The 25,394-nt window shown below is 39.8% G+C and overlaps 2 protein-coding genes and 2 long non-coding RNA genes across 5 annotated transcripts; 1 reads left to right on the top strand and 3 right to left on the bottom strand.

Annotated features, from left to right (window-relative positions):
* Positions 1 to 1,961, top strand: LOC147300963 (uncharacterized). Its single transcript, XR_015127296.1, has 2 exons — positions 1 to 245; positions 974 to 1,961. It is a non-coding gene; the product is annotated as an uncharacterized LOC147300963 (long non-coding RNA).
* Positions 1,962 to 2,915: 954 nt separating this feature from the next.
* Positions 2,916 to 6,037, bottom strand: LOC147300962 (uncharacterized). The gene is made up of 8 exons (XM_086282605.1): positions 5,588 to 6,037; positions 5,373 to 5,475; positions 5,016 to 5,118; positions 4,884 to 4,936; positions 4,697 to 4,775; positions 4,272 to 4,475; positions 3,610 to 3,803; positions 2,916 to 3,501 (listed from the first exon to the last, which is right to left on the bottom strand). The coding sequence occupies exons 1-7, from the start codon at positions 5,641 to 5,643 to the stop codon at positions 3,796 to 3,798; spliced, it is 606 nt and encodes a 201-aa protein (XP_086138731.1). The 5' UTR covers positions 5,644 to 6,037; the 3' UTR covers positions 2,916 to 3,501; positions 3,610 to 3,795.
* A 780-nt stretch (positions 6,038 to 6,817) lies between these two features.
* Positions 6,818 to 8,447, bottom strand: LOC147300961 (uncharacterized). Its single transcript, XR_015127131.1, has 5 exons — positions 8,229 to 8,447; positions 7,581 to 7,606; positions 7,185 to 7,270; positions 7,004 to 7,036; positions 6,818 to 6,907 (listed from the first exon to the last, which is right to left on the bottom strand). It is a non-coding gene; the product is annotated as an uncharacterized LOC147300961 (long non-coding RNA).
* A 10,254-nt stretch (positions 8,448 to 18,701) lies between these two features.
* Positions 18,702 to 24,606, bottom strand: LOC147300960 (diencephalon/mesencephalon homeobox protein 1-A-like). 2 transcript variants are annotated; one of them, XM_086283788.1, is made up of 5 exons: positions 24,442 to 24,606; positions 22,321 to 22,488; positions 21,972 to 22,150; positions 20,670 to 21,105; positions 18,702 to 20,478 (listed from the first exon to the last, which is right to left on the bottom strand). In XM_086283788.1, the coding sequence occupies exons 2-5, from the start codon at positions 22,472 to 22,474 to the stop codon at positions 20,060 to 20,062; spliced, it is 1,188 nt and encodes a 395-aa protein (XP_086139914.1). In that variant the 5' UTR covers positions 22,475 to 22,488; positions 24,442 to 24,606; the 3' UTR covers positions 18,702 to 20,059. The 2 variants fall into 2 exon arrangements, with proteins under 2 accessions (XP_086139914.1, XP_086139915.1); XM_086283789.1 differs by lacking the exon at positions 24,442 to 24,606 and having other exon boundaries at positions 22,321 to 23,163.
* Between the last annotated feature and the right edge of the window lie 788 nt (positions 24,607 to 25,394).

Below are 25,394 nucleotides of genomic sequence, written 5' to 3'. Positions count from 1 at the left end.
TCTGATTTCCTCGTGTCAGCATTGTTCCCACATCATCATAATTAATGTTGTTCCAGGTTCAACATTGCAAGTGACCAATCACCTTCTTGTGACGTCATTCCTTTGCGACTTCGAAATACCCGCCTTCGAGTATTTTGAAATACAAGTGAAGAAGCGAAAAACCGCCGCCTGTCCGCCGAATTTGAAGTCAATTCGCCTGTCCGCCGAATTTGAAGTCAATTTAGGATACTTTCCTTTAATAAACGGTAAGCATTATACATATGTTCCTCACTTGGCTTGCTGTTTGTTTGCTAGCGATAGGCTACTTGACGACAGCATTAGCTAACCAGTGTTCTCTAGACCAGCATTCCCCAACTTTTTGGGTGTTTCGTGGCCCGGGGGTTGGGTCAGGCAAAATTGCAGTAGCTTCCCTGATCATTTTACAAACATAAGTGAAGAGAATCTGGACTAAAAGGCCTAGACTTATGGTTGTGTGCTGAATCTATGAATCAAACTATCACCTGGAAACATAATTAACTGGTCCATAGCTGTGAAACTGGACATGAGTTCTTGATTCTATGGAGATTAACAGTAATCCAGAAATTTACAAATTTGTCCTGGTACATCGCGTAAATGTTGTCCCTGGGACATCATGTAGAAGTTGCCCTGGGACATCGTGTAGATGTTGTCCCTGGGACATTGTGTAAATGTTGTCCCTGGGACATCGTGTAAATGTTGTCCCTGGGACATCGCGTAAATGTTGTCCCTGGGACATCGCGTAAATGTTGTCCCTGGGACATCATGTTAAAGTTGCCAGAGACATACCCTATAAAAGTTTAGCTTCTTTTAGCCCCTGTTTGTTTTATATTATTTTATATATATATTTTTTTTAATATTATATTTAATATTTACATTGTATTGCAAAAAACCCCACAACAAGTTAAAATGAATTAATGAATATTGACTAATTAAACCTTCGTTATTTTTCCACCAGAAATGGACGACATAATTAGAAGAAGTGTTCTGAATGACGAAAAAAAAAGAACTGGAAAAGACACACAACTTTGTGTGCATGTGTCACAATGCCAGGAGGACCCATTCAGTGTTGTGTTAGAAAAATTGAACTCATTAACCCTTCATGGACATTATAAATGTTTAAATGTTGCCTCAGGTAAAGACAACTAAAACTAAATGCTGTTTTAGACACAGTTAAACAGTGGGCATTCATTCCAGAGGGTATTACTGCAATGATAGATGAACTGCATACAAATGTCTTAAAAACAAAACAAGTAGGCAAAAGTATATGCCAGTACGAAATAAAGACGACAGATAATGCACGCAAAATTAGGCCATTGTATTCTAGCAAGAAACGTTCGGCCAGCATCGACATTCCAACAGTTTGTGAAAATGAATGTGAACAGTCGATAACCACTGAAAGAGAGACATCCTCTGGAGAAAATGAAAACCTTTTGGAATACAAAACAAAAAAGAGAAGAGTTAAAGCTAAGTATATGCACAAGTAGACTTTTGTGTGACATTTCAAAGGGACTGCATCCATTACTTCTGTTTATTGAAACCTAAAGCTGAATAGCTGTCTTAACTTTCTGCCAAGGAACAGATGAAAAGAAATTGTTTGGTCTCTCAAGCAGTTGTTATTTATGTGTGTTATTCATTACTTTGGCTTGGTTGCTGTTTTTGATACAAATTCATCTGTGCCCATTGTAATATTTTCATATGTTACTATTTTTATATTGCTATGCATTATAAATAAAGGATTACTTATTACTATTAAAGGTCTGCATTTGTAATTGTTGGTATTATTTATAAAATATGCGCTCTTAAGTTTTTTGCTCCATAAAACGATACCTGTCACTTTTTGGACATAGAGTATCAGCTGTTGAGAATCCTGGCTCATACAAAATAGAAGTAAAAGGTTTCAACATCCAGCCTTTTTATGATTAAATACAAAGTGTAATAACAGAGTTATTGGGGTGTGATTTTGTTAATAGTTAGTCTTAAGTATAAGTTTAATAGTAATGAGTAAGAAAATATAGCCAGAATAATGGAATGAGACTAACACCTGACCTCACACTGAGATTTGGTATGAAGTGGCATGTTTGTGCTAATGCTGACATTGGGGCTCAGAGTTCCTCTGTGTGTATATATTTGTGAACGTTAACTTGGCTAATGTCCAAGGGTTTGACTGCTTTCCTGTTGGATTGTATCACAAAGAAAAGGGATAAGAGCACCAGTGGCCGTGCACACCCTCATCTCTCTCCTTCACCCGATCATTAGTGTTGGAAACCGGCATTAGCTCAGAGTAGATTAGACTTCAGTATAGTGCAAGTGATTTGATTTTATGATTATTTGATTCAGTTTTTTCTGTGTTCAAGCTCAATTACTTTAATAAAATATGTTGAATTCAAACAAATAAATAAACAAATAAACTGTGGACATTACCCTTTTAAACCTTTCTGAAACAAGACAGGTAAAAACCAGTGTATAAAAGTTTACATAGGTATAAATAGCTCTAACACTTTACTCCAGCCTGGCGTCCACACATGTGGACATCACATTTTGGGTTATTTAGACCAAAATACTAAATCTTGATCAACAAGTGCCTGATATACAGTTATGAGGACATTATACTGCAACTGTTCTATCGAAATTTCAAATTAATGTCCTCATATGTGGCTCTCATTTTTCTCAGAAACAAAAATTAGGTTAAAAAAAAACAAAACCTGGTAATTCTTTCTTTTTACATTCATCGGGTTCCAATCGGCCCAAATATCAAAGAGAAATTAAAAATGCATGCCATGGAAGATTTCGGGTCTTAGGGGCTTAAAATGACCAGACCCCTCCGGCCTGTTTTCCAGGCCACTAAATTAAACCCAGTCAATTACCAATTGAACAGAATAAAAACCTACGAGGTCCACTAATAGTCCAAAAGTCCAAATCTTTAATAGAAAAGACAGGCAGAACTCAAACAAACAATAATCCAAACGAGGAGCATATATAAACACTGGAAAGTAAATAATTATAAGTTATTAAATCAGACTAATTAAATACAGTAAAACTAATAAGGGAAGACGAACACACGGGAAATAAAAATAACAGTGTAAACATACCAAAACTCAAAATAAAACAGGAAAGCTACTACAAACCGAGTGTGACACAATTACATTCATATTGAAACATATGTGATAATTTTCTTTCTTTGTAGCATTTTTAAGATATGTGTTAGAACAGTCATTATGCTGTTTGGATTAGGAACCAATCATTTTTGCCAAATAGTTAACACAAACTTAGAACAACAGTGAACAATTTTCAAGATTCTGATTTACAGAACAAACAAAAGTCACAAAAGGTTTCATTATTTAAGAGACAAGATCAAGTTTTTCACACAGGAATGAAATGACAGAATCCAGTGCAGCGGGGCCAAAGGTGTGTGTCAGCAAACTGAAGGTTGAGGAATCAGTCAGCTCATGTTTAAGATTGTGTTGGATTTTGAGAAGAGTCTGTCTGTTATTAGAAAGTAAGATTAACAATGTTACACCAATAACCCAAATACGGGGAAATGACAAATAATACCAAAAAAGATACAACTTTCATATTGTTTTACTAACTTACTTTGTCATATCAGCACTTGAATGGTCGATGCCTTTACAGACCATGTCTGTTGTGACATCGCAGGCCAATCTTCCGGCAAACCCGAGGGCTAGCTCCCCAGCCTCCTCTTCACTCAGAACACTAAACACTGTTACTTTAGTTTTGGCCTTCTTAGGCCTGTCAAGAATCATTGCGGGCAGTTTGGCTTTACGGCCCTAAAAAAGAAAAAGTGCAAACACCAAAAGAGCAGAGAGAGACACACACACGCGCACAAAGTTAAATGCTTTTGTTTACATGGTGTAATTGTGTATATGTTGCAGCAAATGCACAATTTCCAGCCACATTGTCACTTCATTGATACGAGTAACCCGGATTTATTTCAGGTGACATCAAAATCACGAAATGTATACCTACCCCAATCAAACCTCTGAAAACATGAACTGACATGTTCTCTGCATTGATTCTGCGCTTGATCTCGTCTTCTGTTATTGTGTAGGTTTTCTTTTTTGAGCTTGGTACAGATAAGCGACCATGCACTCTGTAAACTGTACTAGTTCCTTCTGAATCAGTTTGGAATTCTGTATCTGCATCGATCCTGTCAACATCATCAGCAGCAGCATTATCTGTACTCAGACTTGTGCCGTACACTTCTGTTTCTTTTTCTTTGTCTTCAGTCTGTGTACCTTCATCTCTGACTGTCAGTCTTCCTATCTCACTGTTACTTGTCGATTTGCTGCAGATGTTCTCTCCCTTAGGAACTTTTCCTTTGTCATTCGCTGCCTGATGCTTTCCCTGATGACATTCTTCACTGGCTACTTCTATTGCTCCTCCTGTATAGCCACCCACTATGCTGCACAACTCCTTTCCCTCTGCTGTGCTGCACTGTGCTGTTACATAAAGAAGAATGATATAAACAGCACTATATCAATTTAATTGTGAAGAGAAATCCCCACAATACGACACAGTTATGTCTAAAATAGTTTTGTGTAAAAAATGGATCTTGAAACGTCCACTTTAATTACACAGTCCTGGTGTGCAAAGGCAAAATTACGAAAAAAAAATTCACTTTAAACATTTTTGGACATTGTTTAGTTATATTGTGACTTACTCTCACAGAAGATACAGATGCCACAAACAGACTTTGAACAACGCATGTGCTTGTATGCACCACATTTCTGGCACTGCACCTGTGAATTAAAAAAAAAAAAAAGAAGAAGAAATAAACAAACAAAAAACAAATGAACAAAGTCCATTAAATAAACAATCTATATGGCTAAGGACATGTCATAGTGTACCCGGTCTTTGGCTGCAATCACACACCAGCACTGACTGCACTTCCTAGTTCGATCTGCAAAATATAATTTGTTTAAGTACAAGTTACATTTTCCAATGTTAGAGAAAAAGAAGGCAGCTAATTTTATCTTTACCTATTGAGGAAAATAAGTAGTGGCAAAGTCGGGACCTGAGCTTTGTGATTTCAGTGTTGTACTCCTCCACTTGTGTTTTACCGTCAATGAGAGATTGGGCAAACTAATAATTGACGAAGAAGAAAAAAAAAAAAAGAACAAAAAGAATTAGATTAACAAAGAAATGTTTGTTTGTTTTTAACCCCCCCCCCCGAGAAAAAAAAAAAAACAGAGCAACCAAAGCAAAGCATTACTGCTGAAATGGTTCAATCTACAAAAAAAATTGAGATTTTACCATCCTGCCTCTAAGGCTTTAAAAACTGAATAGGCAAAAATGTAAACATTACGTATATAGGTTAAAGCTATAGTTTTCAGTACCATTATGACATGCACTCCACATGAGTTCCCATCCTGTTGATGTGGGTGGCTCACATGTGACAAGGTCCACTCTCCAGCGCAGCCTCTTGCTGAAGCAAATGAGCTGAGAGATCGCAGTTATTACAAATAAAAAGCATATAGAGAAATCAATAACCACGTTCGGTAATGATTTCAATTAAATTAAATATGTTATGTTAAATATGTTAATTAATTACCTCCAGTTTTTCAACACCGCACTTTTTCTGACCTCCGACTCGCCAAATGAATTCATATAGACCAGGGGTGCTCAATACGTCGATCGCGATCGACCAGTCGATCGCAAAGGTAGTATTGGTAGATCGCATGGCATTAAAAAAATAGATGCCAGCCTATCATCCATCCCGTCACTTGATTGATACAGGGAAGCCAGTCAGATGACAGCAGATTTTTTCTGACGCTTAGGTCGCTGCGCATGCGCAAACAGCGGCGCGAAGTGTAGTAAAACTGACAAGCTAGTCAGCGAGTTAACTCCAATTTTTAGCTCTCGGTTTTTTCTCTTAAACCTGGCCGTCAGCAGCTACTGTCCGGACTATGCATCCCTGGCTGATTCAATTCAGTGCAAGTCATCAGAGTAAACTCAGGTAATGACAAAAAATTTACATAGTTAATTGCGTTGTGAAATATTGGATATTGCGGTTATGCATGTATATACATTGTAGATATAAAGAATCCTCAATATATTTATAAATAAGTATATGTTTTGGATTTTTGTAGTGGGTAGATCATTTTGACTTGGTCATTTTATAAGTAGCTCACATGCGGAAAAAGTGTGAGCACCCCTGATATAGACTATGGTCCTCTTGGGTATGTCACAAAACTGTTTTGTAAAAAGATGGATATGGTAGGCTTGGGCCTTGAGCTTTCCTAATGAGGGACACTGAAAAGTATCATGCACTAGAGAGTGCAAAATCTGTGCAACTTACAAACAAGGTCCAGTGGCTGCCGTTTTCCAGACAGGCTCCAATCAATTTCTCATACATCTGAAAGATGTTTTTCTGGAAATAAAAATAATGTGACAAGTATGTTTTTCTGTCAAGAATGACACTGCAAAACTGCAAAAGCTTGTCAGGTGAGACTTGTAATTAATTCTGCAGATACACAAACATATAGAAAGTGTCATTTTTGGTTTACATTAATTAATTTCTATAGTGTGTACAAAACAAATCAAGACCACAGACTCAACACGCACCACTAAATTTTTGGTGTTCTTTATCAGTTGGCCAAGACAGAAATGTTTTAATCTGTGTGCATTGCTTTTGAACAAGTCTTTACACAGAAAAGGTTTCAGAAAGGTATTTTTCAGGTTCTTCTGACAAGGCTTCAATTTTGGAAAATGCTGTTTGTTTATAGTGGCAACTTATAAACCCTTTGTAATAAGAACATAGTTACCACAGTCCAAGTCATACCTTCAAAAAGTATGCACTTTGTGCTCTTGTGGACCCATCCAAAATTTTTCCAGTGATTTGGCTTGGTATTGGATAAATGTGAGGGAAATTCTATAAAAATAACATAAATACACCTATGTTTTCAAATACATTACAAAAAACGTAAACATGCTATGTCATTATGATCAAACAAGCTTTTCAACATACCTCACACTGCAAATAGATTAGGCCATCTATTACCTTATAAAACAAATAAATAAATACATATAAATAAAAACAGAACTAAGGAACACGATTCATTAAGTAAATTGTACAATAAAGTGTATTTAAAGCAGAATTTAACATTAGTTTTATGACAACATAAAAGGATTTTTATGTCAAGAGGTACCTCATCTGAAATGTTAGTCTGGTCAAACAGGGATTTCAAACTTGAAATACCAATAGAGTTTGGTCCAGCTACTCCCACAAGGTAATCTGTGAGAAAGCATATGCTGTAGTCAACAGATATCATTTTCTTTTTGCATGCTGCAACCATCATCCATTTCAGTCTTCTAGGAGCTTTGTCTGGTTGTAGTTCTTTTTTTCTCCTCCTCTCCCCTCATCTATTAATTAAATTGTTTTCTGACCTTCCTAACTGTTTCCGACCTGTCTTCCCAATGTGATGTTTAAGCAATATATGTATGGTCAGAAGGGGGTGAAATTTTCATTGCAGTTGTACGTGTAACATTGCATGTGATAATAAAAGGCTTGATTGGTTGATTATTCAACATGAGTTGACATTTACCTGACATTGTGAAGGAGTCACAGTTTCTGTAAGGGTGTAAGAACATAACATGTGGATTTGTTACACTTCTTTTTCACAAGTTAATAACAATCAATAATTTTCATTCCATTATTTACAAGCTATCACACGATGTCCCTGGGACAACATTTACACGATGTCCCTGGGACAACATTTACACGATGTCCCAGGGACAACAATTACACGATGTCCCAGGGACAACATTTACACAATGTCCCAGGGACAACATTTACACGATGTCCCAGGGCAACTTCTACATGATGTCCCAGGGACAACATTTACGCGATGTACCAGGACAAATTTGTAAATTTCTGGATTACTGTTAATCTCCATAGAATCAAGAACTCATGTCCAGTTTCACAGCTATGGACCAGTTAATTATGTTTCCAGGTAATAGTTTGATTCATAGATTCAGCACACAACCATAAGTCTAGGCCTTTTAGTCCAGATTCTCTTCACTTATGTTTGTAAAATGATCAGGGAAGCTACTGCAATTTTGCCTGACCCAACCCCCGGGCCACGAAACACCCAAAAAGTTGGGGAACACTGGTTAGCTAATGCTGTCGTCAAGTAGCCTATCGCTAGCAAACAAACAGCAAGCCAAGTGAGGAACATATGTATAATGCTTACCGTTTATTAAAGGAAAGTATCCTAAATTGACTTCAAATTCGGCGGACAGGCGGCGGTTTTTCGCTTCTTCACTTGTATTTCGAAATACTCGAAGGCGGGTATTTCGAAGTCGCAAAGGAATGACGTCACAAGAAGGTGATTGGTCACTTGCAATGTTGAACCTGGAACAACATTAATTATGATGATGTGGGAACAATGCTGACACGAGGAAATCAGATCGTCCAGTGACTCCCTTTACCTGCGGGACAAAATGGCCTCCAGCCCTCTGTTCAAGGCATCAATAGGCAGAATAAAAGGGAGGGAGAAATAGGACTGTGAAGCAGGTGTTCCCCACAGAGAGCCTACTTCACCTGCACGAATGCCGCCTGGCACTGCTACCTTGACCTGGGGCACCCTTCCAGCTGAGATCAGTCAAGGGTGCTGATCAGGTTTTTCAAAGAACCGTCTCAACACTTTTTTCTGCTCTCTCTTTCTAGTCCCTGTCAGGACTCTTGCTGCAGCATTTTGGATTAACTGAATTTTTTCAGGGAGTTTTTTGGACTTCCTGATAATAATGAATTACAGTCGTCCAGCCTGGAAGTAATAAATGCATGAACTAGTTTTTCAGCGTCACTCTGAGACAGGATATTTCTAACTTTAGAGATGTTGCGCAAATGGAAGAAAGCAGTCTTACATATTTGTTTAATATGTGCATTGAAGGACATGTCCTGGTCCATGAGCGCTGGAAAGTGGCTGGGACTCCGAACAAACCGAATGGAAGTGTGACAAATGTCAGCAGAGAAGCGGTTTCAGCCTCTCTCCGTGCTTTAAGGAGGTTGAGGTGTTATACCTGTGTGACCATACCATTTCATGGTCTACGTCACCCCCTCGCCATGTGACCACGAAGGGTCCTTGCCACTTGGTGAGTAAGTTTGACCTGGAATAAAGGAGTAATACAAGCACTTTATCTTTACCTTCCTCCCAGTTTTCTTTAATTAGGTCAAACAACCTCCATGGCTTCCGGATGAACAGTTATTCAAAGGAAGAAAATCCCATTGAGGCCTGGGGCAGATTCCGCACTGCAAACAACAGAGGGTCTAACCAGCAATCCCAATTGCATTCATCCTCGTGAATTAACTTACGGATCATGGACTTTAAAGTTTTATTCAGCCTTTCCACCGGCCCATTAGACTGAGGGACAGTGTTGGGATGTAGATATATATTTTTAATGCTTATTTTCTGCTTATATTGTTTTATGTATTTTAATAAGAGAGGCCTTTGGAAACCAAGCCCAGACGAGACAAAAACTAGGTCAGAGGGTGACAGGTCGCCCTGGCAACAGACTTTAGAAAGGGGAAGTTTAGTGCAGAGCTGCACAGGAAATCAGACACAAAAAGAAAGAGGAACTAGCTGTGTGTGTGTGTGTGTGTGTGTGTGTGTGTGTGTGTGTGTGTGTGTGTGTGTGTGTGTGTGTGTGTGTGTGTGTGTGTGTGTGTGTGTGTGTGACGTGCTGCAGAACTATATAACCATGCTGGCTGCTACTGCATTCAGACCTGAGCATGTGTGTTCGGTCTCCATTTCCCGAAATGTAAAATAAAGATTATTTTTTTGAGCTATAAAAAAATTTTTTATTTATTTTTTTTTTTAAATTAGGATTTCTTCAGTTTTATTGGCCCACCCAATGCAGGGCCAATAAAACCGGGCCACTATTCGCTCCACAGTTTTAACAGAACCCATATGACACGCAATATGGCTGTAATGAGCCGCCTGGAAATAATTTCAGGCGGCTTTTAGACACCAACAAGCAGCAACTACAAAATACTTGTCATTTTGTATTATGATTTATGTCCACTTTGTTTGTCTTGAGTTTATTCTATAGTGCCATCGTTGTTCTGTTTAGCTTTTGATTATTCGATTCCCTCTTGTGTTTGTCCTCTGTGTCTCTTTCTGTATGTCTGTGTTTATATTTGAGTTCATGTGTCTCGCTTCCCTCTTCGTGTTTCATTCTTTTCCCCGCTGACTGTCATGTTTATCCATGTTTCCCCAGTCATGTCTCTGTGTGTCTGTCTGTGTCTCTGTACGCATGTTCCTGTTGCTTCCTGTTGCTTCCTGTTTTACTTTGGTAGGCTCCTGTCTGTGTGCACCATGTTTGCTTTTCTTCTCTTACTTTGAAGGTACCTCGTCTCATGTGTTATGTTTAGCCTTGCGTCCTCTGTCTCATTCTGTGTAATTTGATATGCTGTGTGTTTCCTCTGTGTTCCTTGAAGAGTCCTAGTCCTGGTTCTAGTTTTCCCCAATTTGGTGCCATGTCTCTAGTTTCCAGAGTTTTAGTTCGCGCTTTTTATTGCTACAGCAATAAAGCTGCCTCTTTGAGTTAACTTTTTGAGTTTGAGTCCTGCATTTGGGTCCACATCCTGCCTGCGACACAGTGACATTTACTTGTCTTATTTCTTACTTAGTTTTTCTCATATTATGTTTCCTTTCTTAAATTCTGTCATCTTGTACTATGTTTTTATGTTATTTGATTATTTTCAATATACAGGTCAACAGCTGTTATTTTAGATGTGCTATAGAAATAAATCACACACACACACACACACACACACTTTGACTTAATGTGTGTGTATACTCAGACTTTTTACTTTTTAAAACATGTCAGTAAATTGTGTATAAGCATTCTATTTGTATTTATAATATGTCAGTATATTTATGCTATCTAAATCTCATTTGCTGGACCACATGTGGCAGTATTGCTTATGTAATGACAATAAAGAGTCTTGGCTCTTGGATATTGAAGCTGAAATGAACGTTTTTTCTGTTAAATAAATAAAAAAGTAAAAATGATGTATAAGTCTTCAACAATCATATCAACTCTGTTTTTTAACATGACTTCACATCAGAATAAATGCACTCATGCACAGGCAGATTTCCAGTGTGGGTATGATAATGTAATAACAGGCCCTTGAACACAGGCATGTAAAAGGCCGGTCCATCCTGCACAGAACTGAGAACTGAACCATGAGGTGACTCCAATAATTTTAGAAGTTTTATATCTTTTTTTCTGCTGATTCTCTTACAGTTTTTGTCACTTGTTAGTCTCCTTGAGGTCATACAGATATATACAGTAGTTCCATAGTTTGTCAGTAGATGGAGGCAGAAGACTGTAGTGAGTCCAGCTGCTGTGTTATTTTGTTCAGGCAGTGACTGGAGGTGAGTCTGTCGGTGGTGGTTCAGTGTGTTGCGCTGCTATGGCAGGATGAACTCAAGAAAGCAGAACAACAAACAAAGCAAGAAGTAAAGCCTGTTTTCTTCCTCAGTCTTGCAGGAGTGGCTGCAGACTTCAGAGGCAACATGTTAACTTGAGTATATCCTGTAAATAAGAGCTCAATGTGTCATAAACAGTGGAGCATTCTCGGTTTTAAAAAGATGATATGTTCAGTTGAGTCAATCCTGTGAGATTCTAGTTGCCCTTCATATTTTATGAACGATAGCATGAAAAGGTGCTACAGATGCTTCAGAGAAAAATTAGATCATGTAATCACGAGGGACAAAAACGTTAAACACTGTAGCAAAAGTAATGCCTGAGCATTTGTACCCTGACATCAGGGTACAAAAAACAACAGCTTTTCTTTCAACTGATTTGCACGGGAAAAAATTTGATTATTATCCACAGCAAAAATCTGTTAAACTACGACTCTTCTTTCTCTCTTTCCTGTACATCTAACATCAGCTGTTAACATATATTATGTTTGGCTTGTGGTAGATTTATGTGTCCTTTGAATTACTCCTGTTCAGTAAACTGTTCTGTTGAACTGTGCCAGTATTTAATAAACTACCTTCACCTACACAAACGCGCATCCTCGAGGCACCCGAGGACACGCGTGAAGGCACAAAACATCTTCCTTTACCTTCTCCCCCCTCCACCTCAGCCTTTCCATCACTGTCCCACAGATGAGCGCAGATCATTTTCATTCATATTGTGAGTGATTGTTACACTGATGATAACAGGAAAAAGAAAAGAGATAAAGGAGACTAATGACACATGGCGCCTCCATCTCCAAGGCCAGCGCACCATGTCGTCATATTGTGATTACCCTGTGCTATTGTAAATATGTGTTTCTCTTAGGCTTACATAAATTTACATATGTTTTAAAACTCTCCTGGGATGGGAAACCATTAGGGACAATGTTAGCGTTTTCCATTATAGGCACCCACGTTTTCAGTGCTGTTTCACAGAATGGAAATGGCCATGCGCATGCAATAGAGGAAGGAGGGCACATTAGGCGAGAAGGAGAGCTGGAATTGAGAGGTTGTTCTTAGCATTATCTGAGGCACATAGAGAGAGAGTGTGTGGCTCTTGCTGTGCTACTCAGTCAGGGAGCATTAAGCTTTAAGAGGCAGTGAAGAGTCTCAGGTCTTCTGAGGGAACTTGACATTGTTCATAAATCCCTCAGGATCTGAGACAGAAGTAATGGTACACACACACATACAAGTGCCTGATTTCAAATTGGCCTATTAAATACAATTTTGCAGACATTACGATACATTTAAATATTATTTTTGTCCAGCATTGTGAAAAAATAAAACATACAATATTTGTTAGTATGCCAAAAATGTGTAGTCGTTATGTCATATCTTCGTTTTATTTTTTACAATACTATCAAAACCTTTTCCCTTTGATTTTTTTAATTTTAGCATTAATATTTTGCAAAATGGATAAAAATGTTCTTTTGTAAATGGTAATGTGTTATGTGTTTAGTCATTAGTAGTAACTTAAATTTTGCTGTTATTGGCAGCTTTCTGGAAATCATTGCAGATGAAAAATTTTTGTTTTCAGCTGATGCAACGAAATTAATATTTTAATTTGGCCCAATTAATATAAGCTCTCCTTTGGAGAATGCAAAGACTTATGAGTTTATAAGTAGTACAATGGCTATTTCAGTTATTGTCTAATAACTGCTTATTATACAATACAATACAATGCTGTTATTGTATTTTATTTTGGATGTGTCATGTGGTTTGAAGTTTCCACTGTGCTGAGAACCAGGCAGGTTTTAGCAAGAACCCCTTCCCCAGCCGGCAGCACTGATAAAAGAGGAGAAAGAAATTAATAGCAAATAAGATTTAAAATATGTTGTGCAAAGAGATGGAGCATGGTGTTTCTGACTTCACAGGTTTGTGGCTGCAGGTGTAGCTATCACATCAGTGTCTTTGATACCGGGTAGTGCACAGATGGGGAAAGTTCATATCTTGTTGTATCTTGTTGTAGCATACATAGGCTTGTAATACACATATGCCGTAATATTACATTTTAATCCTGGTAAATTTAGTCATTTCCTGTAACTTAGTTCTTACTGTGAATTCTGCACAGCTCCTTTCTAAATATGAACAGGTGTGTGATTGCAACTGTCCAAAAAACGTATATACATCTGCATCGCCAACACAGCAACTAGTTTTTTACACTTTTTAAAGTAATTAACAAAACCCTGTGCATTTGCTAATCATAGTCTTAAGGATTAATACCATAATGTTTTCATAAAAGCTACTGAATATAGCACCAAAACTTGAAAAAGAAAATAAGTGAAAGAGAAGGAACCTGTTGTAATCACCTAGTGAAAGCATCCAGTGGTCTTCACAGTCAAGACAGTGCCAGGTGTTATTCTCATGTAACGTCTCATTGATAAGAGCAGCAAACACCTCATTTACAGGAACCTTAGGCTATAAGATCAGGTACTTTAAAAGCCATCCAAACACATTCAGACCCTGCCTGTGAGCCAGCAAATAAAACACCTTGATATCACCACAACTAAACTAGGATGATTCTGTCTTAATGTCCCATTTCAGGGACCAAGGAGCCCATAGTCTTTATGGCTCCACAGAATTGCAGGAAGTAATGTTTGACACAGCAGGAGTCCTGCCTTTCAGATGATCAAAGTGACAAGTTCATCCTGCAACCAGAGCCACTTACAGGCGACATCAAGAAGCAGCAAGATTGGCAGCTTTTAGGTCCTTGGTCCATTTCATCAGCCATTACTACCAGCAGTGGCGGCATGCTGTGGAGGACTAGTGGGAGGAGGGGAAGGCAGATTAACAGACAGCTGATACAGGTGTATAGGCGGTATCAAACAGCAGCTCTGTCAATACTGCAGGCTTCAAAATTCTTCAGATGGGGCTGGGATCCCTAAAGTATGCCCACTGATTTCACTATGACAGGATTAACTGGGAGCTTCATATGATTTTCTCAGATTCTGTGACTCAACAATTCAGTGATCCACGTTCTATCGGCTTTAAAGGCCCCTATCCCAAGTTTCAAAAGCTTACCCTTCGGACAACGAATGCTCTTTTTCTCCCATGGTTCCGCTTTTCCTTTTTTGCTGCATTCACGTGTTCATCAACCCCCGCATCTTTGCCAACTCTCCCATCCTCCTTTCTCTGCACATCTGCTAGGTTTGGGTTTTCCTTTCTTCCCTCCAGCGCCTTGCTTGGCCCAAGGCCCTTATAGCCAAATTGGTTTACATTGGAGAGATAAATGCTCTGCAAATGCGCTTAAATGCGTACAGTAAAAAATGCAGACAGTGCGTGTCAGGATTATCACCCAAGTCAGGGGGAGAAAGGAGAGCGTCTCTGTAGCACAAAGCTTGGGAGCCAGAGTGAAGCCTGCAGATACAGTCCGTCTCATCCACTTCTCAGGAGAAAGAGAGGAGGATTTAGCATTTGCATGCTAGTCTGTAATTCCTAGCATTATATAACTTGTCGCCAACAATCAAACTCCTGTGGTATTGTGAAAGTATTGTTTCACATGGGTGAGCAAAGTGCGGAGTTTCACTTTGGGGGAAGGTGTTTTTTCGTGGTGCTGTATAGTGGCAGTTGGTCCAAGATGCATCCCGGAGACCACCCTGTAATCCCAGTTGGAGTAGCTATTCTTCAACACAGCCTGAGGCCCAACTAGAGAACATGCACTTAAAAATCCTGAAAATATACAGCTTAGCGCATAAATTACTTACTTGGGCGTGTGATATGTTCAAAGGGCAATTTAAAGATTTTTCACCAGAGATGAGGGATCAAGGATTTAGCACATTATAGCTACTTATGCTGTTCCCCCTGTGTGAGTGTGCCATGTCCACATCTGTAAATAAATCATATTGCCTGACTGTGATGTGGGTGCTGTAACAATACAAGTTGCCTTTATAGGCTACTGACAAAGAAACCGTGACGCTCAGTGTGTGTTCTTTCTTTGAACAGTTTATATTTATTGGGATGGTGAAACACTATGAAAATGAACCCTTCACGTGGTTAAATGTCTTTAACACTTTGCTAAGCTTATTCAGTATTTGTATTCAGAGATGGGCTGTAACGCGTTACTGTAATCCGATTACTTTGTTCAAGTAACAGGTGATGTAAGGGATTGCTATTGCAAAAAAATAATTAGATTACTGTTACTTTCCCGTAAGCACACTGCGTTACTGCGTTGCTAAACTGTCTTGATTTTATTTGTGAGAGTGTCTCATGACAATAACGTAACCGCGTGTGACAGACATGTGCAGATCAACAATATGGAGCGCGGGAGAGAGTACGACCATGCAGCGTTTAAAGTGTGGACGTACTTACATTACTTTAAGTTTTAGTCTGTAAAAAGTGACAAAAACATTAGCGTCCGCTGTACGCGCGTGGGAGGAAAGCTTCTTTCTGCAGTGAAAAATTTAACTTCAAATCTGAGCGAGCACCGAGCACGCTGCCACGGGAATGTCACATTCATAGACAAAGCACCGGACCCCCCCACTGACATGACCGCTGTATTCAGGTGGTGTATCATGTTTTTAAAAAGTAACTAAGTAACTAATTACTTTTGAAAATATGTAATCAGTAAAGTAATGGGATTACTTTTTTGGAGACGTAATCAGTAATTAGTTACTAATTACTTTTTTCAAGTAACTTGACCAACACTGTTTGTATTATATCAGCGGTCCCCAACCCCGGGCCTCGGAGCGGTACCGGTCCGTGAGTCGTTTGGTACCGGGCCGCGAGAGTTGAGGCTCAGGTGTGAAATGTCTGGTTTTCAGGGTTTTTATCGGTTTTCAGCGTTATTTTGTTATTGTTTTTATCGTTAACTCGGTTTTCCTGGGTCTTTTCACGTGTGTTATGAATAAATCTTCTTTTTTCGGTACTGGTACTGGTTTTATTTTGTTGTATTTATCCGCGACACCTTAAAGGCCGGTCCGTGAAAACATTGTCGGGCATAAACCGATCCGTGGCGCAAAAACGGTTGGGGACCGCTGTGTTATATGACACACACAAAATCCTGTTTTTAATTTCTGTGTCCACTTTTTATGTACAGTCTATAGGACTGACATCATCATTTCCATGTTTACAGCATTTTCACTGCTAACAGAGAAGCATTATTCTCTAAGGTAATGTTAAAGCATATTCAGTTTGATATTGTTTCCTTTCTGGCACTGTTCAGAAATGACAAATACAAGATTTGATGCACAGGGAAAAGATGCGACAACTCAAGTGAAGCCATTTCCAATGACAATGTTCAGACTCACATATGAAGAGTGCAAAACTGTAATGGTTTGGGCTTAACATATGGTTTCCCATTGTATTGTGTACTGCAAAGTTTACTTTAAATGCAATTGCATGTTTTAATAACATTTTTAAAGTTTCTAGTGTAGCTTAAGGAGCCCATTACAGGCTATACGCTGTAAAACAAAAATAAGCTTATCTACACAGAGGCATTATCTTAACCTCAGAAAGCCTACAAGTGTAAAAGAGACATGATTCTAAGACGCTGTGCCATCACAAGGTGAAAGAGCCTTCACGTTGCAAAGGCAGGCAGGCAGGGCTTATACAAAGTGAAGAAACAGCTTTCTTCCTTCCCACCTGCTGCTGCTGTCGTCCCCTGGGGGACACGAAACTGCTGTCCCTGTCTGCTAGCATCAGTGTAAAAACCCTCCACATGCTCTTCTGTTTGGATTTGGATGTAAAACTCCCAAGAAAGACCAAAAGCAGCCCCCCCCCCCCCCTTCTCCAGCCTCTCCCCCCCAAAAAACCTTTTTCTCATCCCCCTGACCTACCCCTCCCTCCAAATCAATGCAGTCCTCCCAGACCTCCCAACACAAAGCCCTTAGAGCAAACCCAGCACAGAAATCATAGCACACCATTCAATCATTGTTTTTTCCCCTCTCTCACCCCTTTTATGGTCCCACTAAAGGTTTTAACCGGGCAGAGAAGGAGGGCTGTCACTGAGGAAACCTTAGCCCATTGATGAAGTGACAGGAGCTGCCAGAATATGATCCTAATCCTGTTTCCAGCATTCTTTTAGCCTGCTGGCATCGCAATTCCTCCACACATTCTCTGAGCTGTCAACTAGGAAAATCCCTCTAATAGCGCATTGCCCAGATACACATCAAAGAGCTCCTGGAAACCTTCAGCGGCTTAGCTGCCATAGACACACTAGCACACACAAACACACCATTCCCAATAACATACATCCACATGATCTTTAGGAACACACAAAACCCAGATGTCCGTGGAAAATTGACCACATATTTAAAGTAATAAACCAAGGATATTGGAATGAGTGATCTTTGCGCCCCCAAAATTATTTTTACACGCTGTAACCATGCCCTATTTTAAAACAGCCACCTACCTTTTGCTAGTCAGAAAGTGATATAATCTTTATGGTCGTGGATTTACGGGGCAGGACAGAGCAGGGGGAAAACAGGTGTCTGAACTTTGCTGACTCTAGAAACCCTTTTAGCCCTATTTTATCTCATTCTATTCTTACTTAATCCATCGATATTCCAACCAAAGGTAATCTTCTTATGGCGAAGCATTCTGTTTTGGTGCAGCCAAACCTCTGCTGACAGGGTGGGGGAAGAGGGGAAGCAGCGAAAGAGAGCGTATGAGGAGTGGGTGGGTGGATGGTGGATTGGGAGACTCTTTAGGGCCTGACACTGTGCTTCAGTCATTTCATTTGGGATTAAATCTTCTGCAGTGAGTGAACAAGTGGCAGGTTCTCCCCTATCTGGTGTGTAAACCTCAGCATGAATCCTGTGGATAAATTATTTATGGATCATCAAGGTGTCTTCAATAAAACAGGAACTAAAATTTAATTTTTACTATAAAAAAGTGAAGGTAAGTTTTCTGAAATTTTAAACCATTTATTATGAGCTAGACTTTCTCTGGTCTGCACAATCTAAGCCAAGCCCACCCTTGTTTTGTTGCCAACTTATTCTCATTGGAAAGTAACGTCTGTGAGAGGGCACGGTAACTGGTTCAATATCCTGGTTAGAAAGTAAATGGCTTTCCTGGTCTTCTTCAGACTCACCTTTTGGCTAACTTCCTTCAACTCATCCCACAAGTTTTATCATGTATTTTATGAAGAAGTTGATTTTTTCTCAATGTCACATTTTCTTAATAAATACTTAATTACCTAATAAATAGCTGGTTTGAAAGTGTTAATGAAAAAATACAGACAGACATTTTCATGCTGTGAACATAAGTCATTCTTATGTTTTGATTTATTCCCTTGCATTGAACAGATAAATTACTCACATTTAAAACAAATGAGAAATACATGTTTTCAATGTACAGTCATATAATACATAGAGAACTGGCCTGTGCATTTTTCTGCTGAAGCCACCGGCTCAGGAAAAGTGGTGAGTTCAGTCTGACAAAAATAAATGTTGGCGGTGCGAAATTATTTTTAACTGTGCCTCATCTGCAGATTCTCCTCTTTGCTTCATTTTCTCTGTTAGGTCCTTTGCTTAAAGCCAAAACTGGAAAATACATGGGCTACTTCCTGTTAAATCCTTTAAAAAGAAGAGACATGGAGGTATTCCTTACTCAGGAAGGTGGACAAATACTGAAGGATATTTACAATGCTCAATGGATTCTTGAAAGCTGACCTGAAAGCTCTGACTGTGAAAGTCATCTATCAAGAAAAATGTATTTGGTTGTGAGATTATAGTAACCAATTTGATATCAGAACTTTACCCTGCTGCCAATGCCATGTCAACTATGTCATGTGGCTATAAGCCATGCTTCAGTGGGGTACAAGCATGCATAGTTCGAGTTCTTGTAGGATTATAAGATTTTTTTATATATATATCTTTCATATCTGTCCTGGAATGAGACTGACAGCTCTGGAGTTCAAGCCTTCCTGCAGTGACTTTATAGAAGAAGCTTAAATCATAGTGAACAGCTGGCATTAGAACTTCCTGATTCTATTGACCAGGTGGTGTCAAATGCAAGCAAGTGCTAAACAGTGCTGTTCAGTCACAGCTTCAGTCCAGGTGGGATTTTCATTAAGTCCGTTGAGTTCTTGTCATAATCGTATTTTCTCTTCGGTCTATCCAGCAGAGATGTTCTTTGTGTTTCCGTGTGCTCCCAGCAGTGAGCCGCATGCTCAAATGATGGTGTTGAGGATAAGGGCAATACATGAACTGACAACCCTGGCACTCAGTTAAAGGAGAGCCCCTAAAACATGCTTTATGCTCTTTTGGTGTGTACTTACAAATACTTTGAAACTGGGTTTATTTAAAATCGACAAAAGAGCAAACAAAAAATCTCAGCTGTGCAATTAATTTGTATGAGCACAAATTTGAAATGTGGGCAGACTTTGTGATTCTCATTACAACATCTGAAGAGCAAATAATCTTGACATTAAACTGGAGAGGGTTCTACTGCGGTTTTGGAGGTAATTCTGAATTCTGGGTGGACACACAGTTCTTTTGCTGGTTCATGAGAGGTCAGGAGGAGGTGTTGTTAGGTCACCTCCTGTGCAGGCCTCCATTCTGTAGCGTAGTCCCTGACCTAGAGGCCAAGCACGTACAACGAGCAGCCAAGCTTCAGTTGGGGAGTGTATCCAATCCCAGCGAGGCCGCATGCTGCTTGGCCCTCAGACGGAGGTTTTCGATGCTGGTGGTCTTGCTGTTGAGGCTTCCTGGGAGGTTGCCCGGCGCTGCCTGCAACAGTGGGTTGTTCCATACCTGCTGAGCCTGCGACAGGGTCTGGTAGTAGGACTGGCAGGGCAGCGACCCCAGTGGGGAAGGCATGTTAACGTTCATGCCCAGGTAGGGCAGACTGGACGGCGTGCTCATGTCAAACGATGGGTAGTGCACCAGGTTGTTGGTGGCCGCCATGTGTTGCCGAAACTGCTCCTGCAGGCGAAAGAGACTGAGAGGAGACGAAGCGTAGGAGTTGCTCTGCGCTAGACCACTGCTTACACTGCTGGAGGAGGGCAAGGCAGGGGAGCTCAAAGGAGAATCTGGAAGACAGGAAGCGAGAAGGAGGACTTCAGTATGTTTTGACGCACCTTTTGCATGGATAACTTCTGTATATACCGTCCATTTGAATGAATTCTATAAAACTATCTCGCACATGGATGGATTTCTAAAATAAAGTAATTGATTAGAGACTACAAAAGAAAGACAAACTGAATATGTTTGTTTTTTTTACCTGAGCTTGGACTCAGCCGTTTACAGGATGGGGAGCTGCTCCCTGTCGGCAGTACCCCCTCCCCCTGAATCTCCTCCCTGAGTTTCACCCTCGTCTCTCCTCTTATTTCGTCCTCCTCTCTGTCAGCATTATCTTCTGCTGCTGACTCGCTGTCTGATGGTTCAGGGGAGGTGACGTTTACTTCCACGCTCATCTCGCCAGGCTGGGGCCGTGCTGCTGCCTGCCTCTCTGTCTCTGAGTGAGAGGATGAAGAGGAGGAGGGAGGAGGAGGAGTGCGAGTCTCAGGAGCCAGGGTAGTGGCAGTAGTGAGATCATTCTTGGAGTCCTCTGTAGCACCTTCGGCAGCTCCTTGAGTTTCTTTCTGTTTCTGGAGCTGCTCCTTTTGCAAGCTGCGCTGCTTCTTACGAAACTTGGCCCGACGGTTCTTGAACCAAACCTGGCAGATAGAAAAATAGATAAGTGCCTGAGTAAAAGAGTAAAAATACATTAAAAGTTAATATTCTAATATTCTTCTTCTTGTGTGTTGTAAAAATTTAGTATGGCTACCATGGCTCTTTGGACAAAAACCCCTGATGTGGTGCACATGTGAAAAACTAAACTGAGCCTCAGGAAATTCATCGTCTACCAATGCAAATGTCCTGTTGTACAATTTTAATGAAAAGGATCCAGTCAGTCTTTCAAGCAGGTGTGTAAATAATGAAAACAGCAGGCCATTTCCCCAATTTCATTTTTATTTTTAGATTTTGCAGGGTCTAGAACGTCACGCCAATGAAAAACTGTAGTCTTACAAGACTCTTATTAGAATACCTTGATATGTTTTCTGATATTTAATGAACTGCTTTTGCCTTGATCTGTGATAGTTTTGCCTTAAAAGTGACTGAACGCTGTGCATTTCTTAAAACATTTACTTCTGCAGAAGCTTCTGGTCTAGGTCTAATTATGGTTAAAGCATGATCTTAAAAAGATCTTTTACGTGGCTTTTTACCAAGAGAAAAACTACGAAACGAACACTTTTTTTGCGCACCCACCTGACTAATCAGGGAGCCTCTTGGCAGGTGGGCTTTAAAAGATACAAAAGGCTAAATCTGAGTATGCCAGAGTTTCAAACAGAGGTGAAAAGCAGTGCACTGTATAAGAAAACAAACGTAAGACTATCCTTATAGGATAGTGAGTCTGAAAGAGCACAGTATCGGCTCTTAAACAGCGAAAAACGACCATTCATATCACGTGACTGCGTTATTTCACATTTTTAATAGCGAAACGAGACTGCTAGACAAATGAATTTTGGGTTTGTTTTTTTACCTGCACACGTGCCTCGGGCAGGTTGGTGCACATGGCCAGGCGTTCACGCATCACCACGTCAGGGTAGTGCGTCTTCTGGAAGGTTTTCTCCAGAGCTTCCAGCTGCTGGGCGGTGAACGCTGTCCGACTGCGCCGCTGCTTTCGGTGCTGGGAGCCATAGCGGGCCTCAAGGATAATGTCTTGAAATGTACAGCCGTTGAGAAACAAGAAACATGACCAGTTTAATTTAGGGACGAGCTAAACGTTCACGCGAGCACCTTCACGTGCCAGGGTCACATAAATATAATAACTTAACTGAGAACGGGAGGAAGTGACGATTTGGGATAGAAAATGAGCAACTGAGTCTTACCAGCCAGTCTCTCCGCGAGAGTGAGCGCGTGCACCGAGGGCCTGTAGTCAGGCGCGTGCTGTGCTTGCTGCGCCGCCTGCTGGTGAAGGTTGTACATGGCGCTCAGTGAATTCATGGCGTGCAGAGAGTAGCCGTTCACTCCGTAGTGCTGCATGACCGGCGAGCTGACTGAAGAGTCACAAGCTGCTGTGAGTTTCAGGCCTCGGAACAAACAAACTTACTTCTAAAGAAAAGTTTAAGCTCCAGGAGGCCATTTCTTATTTTTTATTTTTGTGTGCGTCTTTGTTCCGAGAGGAGAAAATTAAATGGCAACAGGTGAAAGACAAGCTTTAGACTCCCGCCAAAGGGAAGATGGTTCATTTTATAAAAGGATAACAAAGCGAATAACTGATAATGATTTATGAGTTAATATACAGTTAGAATTTTCAAAGAACTTTCATGTGTGTCGTCAGATCCGCACAAATGTAGCAAAGTAAAACGAAAAACTGAAAGAAACTAAATCAATTTAGTCAAAAATATCATCAAAAACATGGAAACTAGAAAATCGATAACTTTTATATTACATTTGATTAAAGACCCCAGCACCAAACACTTTTTGTTCAATTTAGTGTTGAGAAAAGTCGTAAAATAGATTCTCCATTGATCTCATTGCTAATAATCTGCTTTGTATTTTGCTAATATAAAGTGTTGTTTCAGATCAAATGTATTTTTAAAGTAGTGTATAAAGTAGAATTTTCAATATCGGCTTTTTTGGATTGTTGCATTATTCTGTGGCTTTTTGTGGTGATTTTACCTTATTATTATTAGTATTGTAATACAGTTCTGTAAAATCATTATTACTGAATTATAATGCAGGCATGTATTATTATTATTATTATTTTTATACAAGTCTGTATAGTAATAATAATAATAATAATTATCATTATTATTATTATTATTATAAATTAAAGTGGTTTAATTTATATCCAAAAATATTCCAGTGAAAATTATCTTCAGTATTTTTTATCCACGGTCTGGGTTTAAAATGAGCTTTTACACTGAATATATTTTAATCATGATTATTATTGTTATTAATATTTTAAAGGTTTATTTTTGCGCGCTCGCAGTTCACGGTAATCGCTGCCAAACCTCTGCAGTCTGCACCGGCAGAATAGCGGGAAAATATTTACTTTGCTCCCTGTGAGTTCGCCTCGAGTGGGAGCCGTTTATTTCAATCTGCGGCGGGTCCCAGGCCGGTTCCAAGCGCCTAGAGGCTGACGGCGACGTGTGACAGGTCTGCGGTGAAATATGCACAAGATCCCCGGTTGGACTCCTGTTTAATGTGGGTGCAAATAGGTTTCAACTATACAGGACTATTAATTTATCATCAGGCCTGACACGTGAAACGTGGGCCCCGGTGGGCGTGTGTGTGTGTGTATAAATCACTGTTTGAGAGGAAACCGTGTAACTAATACAAAATTTTCTTTCGCTTTTAATTTTCTTTTTCTTTTTGTCTGTTTCATTGCATTATTTTGCTAAATGAGCCTCTGGCTGGAAGTATGTAATCTGCTAGTTTCCCCCCACATCTACAGCTTAAAAATTCAACATAATGCTCTTCTTTCAGGACAATGTCACGATGCCTCGGGCTCTGATTTAAGTCTAATTATGCTAATTGCCGTGGATTTATGAGTTATACTGCATTTACTAAAGAGTGCCTTGGGGCCGTAGTTCTGTATGCGTGGCGTCAATCCATCACCATTTACAAACTGAAAAGGCAGAGAGAGCGAATGGGAATCATTAACCTACGGAAAATTAACAACATGGAGTAACACACCGAGAGGAACCGAGGGATCTTCTGACAAATCCTATAACACTGCGTGTTATTTTACAGTCAAAAATAAAGGGAAACCGAGCAAACACGTGCTGTTATTGACCGCTGCCACTGTTTATTTTGGACACCTCGAGATCGCTGCACTTTGGGAATCATTTCTATCAGGAAGTTTGGAACACGATGTAAGCGAAGACAAAAACAGAAGAGACAAGGCTAAAACAGTTTTAGTTTAAACGTTTGTGTAGTTTAAAATCTAAAACCTGTAGGAAAATGATCTGTAATGCCCAACTTGCGTTCAGCAAACTTCTTACCTCTCTGTCTTATAGAAATTTCTCAGCCGAATATTCGCCTTTCAAATCTTCTGCTCTAAAATCCCCAGGTGGTTGATCATCTTATTCAGTTCATTACAGTTTTTCATTCAGCCAGATATCCTGAGAATATTCCGGTCTGTCCGCTCCGTGCACCGGCTCGCTTCTCTGCTTGAGGGAGGATGCCGAGCTGCCATCTATCGGCCTTTAAAGCGCTCCGGGTGGGGTCACCGGGGCGCCCAGACGCTTTCCTCTCTGTGCCAATCACGTCGCTTTCCTCATCCACCCGCCCCACCTCTCTTCTATACACCTCACTTTGTGGGTGAGTGCTGCACCGAGGTGCCGCTGTACTTGTTTTAACACGTTCTGTCACACTGGACAATTATTATTACTATTATTATGATCATTATTATTATAGGTCCTCCTTGTTTTAAGCATATCGCTCGCAGGTGACCGTGATGATGAAATGCGTGTTGCTTTTTGTAGGCTGACGAAGTTTCATCTTGATAACTTAAAGTTGTTTTGCACAAATATAAAGAGAAAATTACGCGACAGCGTGAGTTTGATTTCATAATTTCAACATTACAGGGTTATTCTGAGAATTTGTTGCTGAGTAAGCGCTTAAACCCACTTCAAAGGGGAACCTGTACTTGTTTTCATTTCTAATTCTCAGTTGCCATTCTTTACTTTTAATTTTAGTATGTTTCATGCTGCTTTATTAAAAAAATTTTTTTTAGAAAATTACTTAATCCACTACAGAGAAAATACAAAAATAAAAAAGTCCATTAAAGCTTCCGTTTGTTTGCCTGTCAGTGATGCTTTCTGGATTGATTTTTAGCTCCAAACAACCTTTTAGAAAACAAAATAATGAAAACAAATCCGAGATAATCTAGAAAGTAAACATTTGCTTCACATGATCTTTAATGTTTGTAAGAAATATGAGCTGATTTAGATGA

The sequence above is a fragment of the Aulonocara sp. 'chitande type north' Nkhata Bay genome, linkage group LG23, assembly GCF_057382095.1.
Source record: "Aulonocara sp. 'chitande type north' Nkhata Bay isolate Kocher_YH1m ecotype deep benthic linkage group LG23, A_spYH_male_GT1.1, whole genome shotgun sequence".
Lineage (NCBI taxonomy): Eukaryota > Metazoa > Chordata > Actinopteri > Cichliformes > Cichlidae > Aulonocara > Aulonocara sp. 'chitande type north' Nkhata Bay.
Note: the sequence above shows the minus strand (reverse complement) of the source record. Positions and strands in the feature narration are given on the sequence as shown.